The sequence below is a fragment of the Prorops nasuta genome, unplaced genomic scaffold, assembly GCF_024137725.1.
Source record: "Prorops nasuta isolate Cenicafe-Biocafe unplaced genomic scaffold, Cenicafe_Pnas_1.2 PNAS00007, whole genome shotgun sequence".
Classification (NCBI taxonomy): Eukaryota; Metazoa; Arthropoda; class Insecta; order Hymenoptera; family Bethylidae; genus Prorops; species Prorops nasuta.
Window position 1 is genome coordinate 5,177,028 of NW_027116804.1, and position 6,064 is coordinate 5,183,091.

The window sequence follows — 6,064 nt, forward strand, 5'->3', positions numbered from 1 at the left end:
TAAGAAAGATTGCTGTGTATACAAAGAAATTTTATTATAAATAATAATGATGTTTAATAATGTTTTGATTCCTATTATTATAAATTAAAGTTAGTTCAATAAAAATATTATTTTAATTTCTTCCTTAACCATACACAATTTCTATACGTACATAGTAATTGCATATTCTTGCAGTACCTATCTTTAAGCTACTCTAACTAAATTGCAACTATTTTAAATCTACACCTCATAATTATTTACTTCAATGATTTTTATTTTTCAAAGTGAGACAAATTGCGTAGAGTTTCTGTAAATTTCTTATTAGTCTGTCACATTCTTCGACATATTACCTTTTATGATATTTATATGACTCCTTTGCACTATTTTCTTCTAGTCTATAACATATAACAATAATTTTATTATCAATTTTAAATACATGCAGATAAGATGATTATGTTGATATGTAATTAATTTTATAAATATTGGAATGATTGTTAAACCATTGTCTTATTAAATTTGGAAAATTGGCATTTGAATGATGCTATTTAAATTGGGCCTCTCTTCTGTGAGATATGTTTTCATAATACTTGGATAGATAAAGTTCCTTAAAAGTTATATGTGTATAATACTGAGTTCATCTTATTTTTTAGCTTCAAGTAGTTTTCCAGCAACGTGTTTGAATATACATTTTGAATATAAAATACTCTTATTTCCTTACTCTTATTATAATGTTGTCAGGATTGATAGAAAGATATGTCAATCATCTGAAAATGATAGGATATACACATGGCGACTGCATAAATTAAGGTTTTAGGACAGATAAGTTTCATGAACAAATAAGAATAATAATATAAGTATTGCATATTGGGAATGGATATCCAAATATATAGCTGGAAAATATAATTTGAAGATGAAAACAAGATGAACTCAGCAGTATACATAAACGTATTGGTCAACAATATCCTCTCAAATGGAAGGAAAAGATATCATATGGATGAGGTGCCAAACATATTTAAGTACAATAAGTCCAGTGTCCATTCTTCAAATTTAATACAGCAATAGTTTACCAATCATCCTAATTATTATAGAAACAATTAGAAAGCAGAATAAGCATATCTGAGCATATTTGAAAATATCTAGAGAGTTATTGGTATATGTGTTGAAAACTAGAAGAAGGAACAATCAAGGCAAATAAAAGTCATACGAGACATGGATGCATGTGACTGATCAATAAGAAATTAGCAGAACCTCTATACAATTTGTCTCACATTGAATAATAAAAATCATTGAAGCAAATAGTTATGATATGTAGATTTAAAATAGTTACAATTTTGTTAGGGTAGCTTAAAGATAGGTTCTACAAAAATATGTAATTACAATGTACGTATAGAATTTGTGTATGGTTAAGAAAGAAAATAAAATAATAAATTTTAATTGAACTAGCTTTAATTTATAATAATAGGAATAATAACATTATCATACATTATTATTATTTTGTAATAAAATTTCTTTGTATACACAGTAATCGCTTACACATTCACTATTACAACATTATGTCACAATTATAGAAATGACTGGGCCACACAGAAATGCTTTACAAATCAGTCCTTTTTCATTCATTGGTCTTTAAGTATTTCTTTCCTGCGATTAAAACTCATAAAGAATAGGATTTAGCCTGTAACAGAAATAAATTAACCACAAAGTATATATCCTTATAAATTCACAATAATTTTCATTTTTTGTTATTAATTTATACTCATCTGATATATTTTGTCTTCTCTGTTATGTATTAAATCTTTCCTTCTTTTCCGCAATCGTTTTCCGAAAATATTATTTTTGTTTACGACTCAAAATTGAGGGTTAATCGCGCCATTTGACAGCTACGGACAAACTCCCTAGATATCCCCTCGCCCCCCTGATTTCTGCTTCCCCTCGCCTGGTGCACGATTATTGAACCCACGATCGTGCATACAGGTCTGGAAACTCCAGTTTTGGGGGGGGGGGGTATTGCTTAATTCAGCTTAATGGTTGAAATTTAAATTATTAATTTGGCCACCAGACGTCGTTGCGATCTAAAAGTGTTGTCGTTGTTGTCGACGTCGGTACCAGTCGGTACTACTGGTGATACTGTTCGTTATAGTGTAGCATGGCCATTCGGTCTTGAGCAATTGTGAGCGAAGGTTGATGCGTTGTAGTGACTAGTGTTCAGATATTGTGATTGGATATCGTGACCTGGGCATAGTGGCCGGGAACTGCAAATATAACGAAGGATAGTTATCCTGATTTAATATATAATAAGACAAATCCAGTAGTTTGCATTCTATAATAACGACAAATACTTGATCTTTAAACAAGTATATTGAATGAAATGGATAGAACATTTGATAAAAACCTAAACGGAAATCATAAAGAGAACAGCGATAATATGGATACTAATAATGAAGGTAATATAAGGTCAAAGCATATAAATAATGCTAAGGATCAACTTGTAAACAGGTATGAACCGGTACATACTGGGCCATTTATAGTAAATATTATCTCGGAAGACATTGACAACAACATTGGTAACCTACATCTTATGAAAATAAGTAAAACCATAAAAGAAATATGTTCTTCCAATTTCAGTTTATCTAAAGCAAATAAATTTACAATTAAATTAAAATTCGAAAAATACACTGAAGCGAATAAACTAATAGAAATCCAAAGTAAAATATCTAATAAAAAATGGATTCTATACATTCCAAACTATGCCATTTCAAGAGAAGGGGTAGTTAAACATGTTCTAAACGACTTATCTGTAGAAGACATTTTATTCAATTTGAACTCGAATCCCAAAAATGTTAAAGCAATTAAACTTGATAAACTAACTAGATGGGATGTAAATAATAGAGTACCAATTCCTACTAATTCCGTTAAGATTAATTTTATGTCAAACCAACTACCAACATTTATATACTTGTTTAATGTTAAATTGAGAGTCAAACCCTTTACAGAAAGAATCAAGAAATTTGTTAGCTGCCAGAGATTCGGACACTCCCAATTCCAATGTAGAGGACACAGCAGATGCAGTAATTGTGCAGGAGATCATAGCTCGGATTTATGCAAAAATGAAACTTGTTGCGGAAATTGCAAAGGAGATCATACCAGTTTACACCATTCTTGTCCGGTACTGAAATATCTTTACTTAATAAAGAAAACTAAAGCGTACATGAACTGTTCAAATTTAGAGGCAAAAAAATTTCTAATTAACAACGAATTTACTACGGAATATGAGATAGATATGCACTTTGAAAGAGAAAACAATGACAACACCAATTATCTGTATAACTGGTTGAAGATGTATATGGAAAAACATAATGAACAAAGTAGAAGAAATAGGAATATAATAAACTACAATAATAACGATGATTCTAATACATCTAAAGGTCCTAAAAACATAGGTACCAATAAGGAAAATAATGATCAAAATATATATAGTAAGGACGAGATCATTATAGATAATACAAATATGGATTCAACAGAGCCAACAGTAGATTGTATATCCAATATAATAATGGTTGAAAACAAAGTAAATGAAATAGTAAACTCAAAAGAGCTGAAAGAAGTCTTTAACGATGACCATCACATTAGTAACGTTGTAGAAAAAACTTTAGTTGATTCTAATGAATTAATTGACTTCTCTTATGACTCACACATTGGCAAATCGGAAAACTCAGCTACATTTAGAAACCAGAATTTAGTTCAACAAAAAATCTTTAATCCAAATAGCTATGCGGAAATATCTGCCATTAAAAGTACTAGACACACAAATTTGAAAAGATTAGACAAAAATAAAAAAAGGGATGTTAGAGACTTTTTGCCTAGCTCACAGAATAAGAATAATAATAAAATTCCTAGAAAAATATAATTATTAGATTAATTAGCTAATATAGTATTGCCCTACATCGCGAATTATAAAACAAATTATATATTTTCAATGGTCCAACTAAACTTAGGGATTTGGAATGCTAGGTCAATAATTACTAAGAAACATGCTTTAACTTATATGAATGATCACTATAATTGCGAAGTAATGGCTATCACGGAGACATGGCTTAAATCTTGCGATCCCTTTTATTTTACAAATTATAAGATTATTAGAAAAGACAGAGAATCAGTAGGGGGAGGAATAGCATTACTCATTTCAAATAAACTTATGGCCTATTATATCAGGAATACGGATATATATAAGATATGCAAAGAATCTTTAGTAATAAAGATTAAATTTGATAACAAGTTTTTATTTATCATCTTAATTTATAATCCCCCTAAAAACTGCATTAGTATGGACAGTTGGTTGGAACTTATTAGTGAGATCAGAAAATTGACGAATAATAAGGATAATTTTATTATATTAGGAGACTTCAATTGTCTAAATAAAAAATGGGGATGTAATTCAACAAATAATGGAGGTAGAATATTAGATCAAGTAATGGATAAATATAGTCTAAATATCCTAAATAAGTTTCAATCAACTATTAATAATAGAAAGAATTATATAAGTATTCCTGACTTAGCTATAACTCCTATAAATTCTATTTATAATATTACATGTGATATTGATAAGGATGTATATGATAGCGATCATTTCCCTATTATTTTAAAAGTTAAAAGCATTGGCTCAACAAATATAGTTAAAGAAAGAAGCAAAGTTGATATAAGTAATCTCAATAAAAACCGCCTTACTTCACTATTGAAGGAAATTAAAATGGATTACCAGATCAATGACGAAAACTATCTAGAATCATACACTTATTTGACTAATTATATTTCACAGAAAATGATTGAGGCTGGATGTGTGACGAAGAAAGGACCATCTATTAATACAGATAAAAAGAATAAAAACAAGATAGCTAACAAATGGTGGGACCGAGAACTACAGGAAATTTGGAAAGACAGAAATATTGCTTATAAAAACTTTATTCTAAATTCTTCTAATGAGAATAAAGCAATTTACGACAATTATAATAGCTATTTTAAAAAAACTTGTTTTGAAAAAAAGAAAGAATCGTTTAATAAATTCATAAATAAGATTAACCATAAGACTAATATATATCAGCCAATTTTGGGATACGATTAAAACACTTAAAAATTCGAAATATCTTGATAAAGTAATCCACAACGAATTATTAAATGAAGAATATTTAAAAGATACTATTAGTAAACTCTCGGAAGTTGAAGATACGGCTGTTAGCACCCCGCTTTATTGTTCGCCATCTAGTCCCTCAACATATAAATATAAATTTAATTTAAATCCATTTAATGTAAAAGATACTAAAGAAGCTATCAAAAGACTAAACAATAATTCGTCATCAGGCCCCGACAATATAGGAAATAGCATTATAAAAAATATTTACAGATAATATTATAATAGTATTGACAAAGATTTTCAACGTGATATTGTCTACGGGAGTGGGTCCGACGGAATGGAAGCATAGTTTTATAATTCTAATCAAAAAATCAAATAAGGATAAATTTAGACCGATTGTATTACAGAATAATATTAAAAAGATTTATGACAAATTAATAGTTAACAGAATAAATGCCTTTGCAGAAATCAATAATTTAATTCCAAATATGCAATTTGGCTTCAGGAATAATAGATCTTGTATAGATAATATATCTATCTTCTCTCATATATAAAACATTTGTCACAAAATCCAACTTACTTACCGTTTTCCTAGATCTTGAGTCAGCCTTTGATAAAATTATCCCTAGTAAATTAATACAAATACTAGGTAAGTTGGAATTTCCTGTTGAAATACAAAAATACATTTTCCAATCATTAACAAATAGAAAATTAGAATTTTTCATAAATAATAAATATATCGACAGAGGATTCACTTCAAAAGGTTTACCTCAGGGTTCGGCAATTAGCCCTATTTTGTTTAATATATATTTAAGCAAGCTTCCGTTGTTTGTTAAAGAAGACTGTGGGTGGATTCAGTTCGCTGATGACATCGTTGTATATGCACAAAGCACTGATGTTGAAGTGGCCCATAAAGCCCTAAAGATTTCACTGGATTGTATACATACTTACTTGAGT

At 29.0% G+C, this 6,064-nt stretch overlaps 1 protein-coding gene across 1 annotated transcript; it reads left to right on the top strand.

Moving 5' to 3' along the window:
* The first annotated feature begins 900 nt into the window (after positions 1-900).
* LOC136774940 (GATA zinc finger domain-containing protein 4-like) lies at positions 901-3,886 on the top strand. Its single transcript, XM_066729413.1, has 3 exons — positions 901-995; positions 2,039-2,149; positions 2,335-3,886. The coding sequence occupies exons 1-3, from the start codon at positions 901-903 to the stop codon at positions 3,884-3,886; spliced, it is 1,758 nt and encodes a 585-aa protein (XP_066585510.1).
* The last annotated feature ends 2,178 nt before the right edge of the window (positions 3,887-6,064 follow it).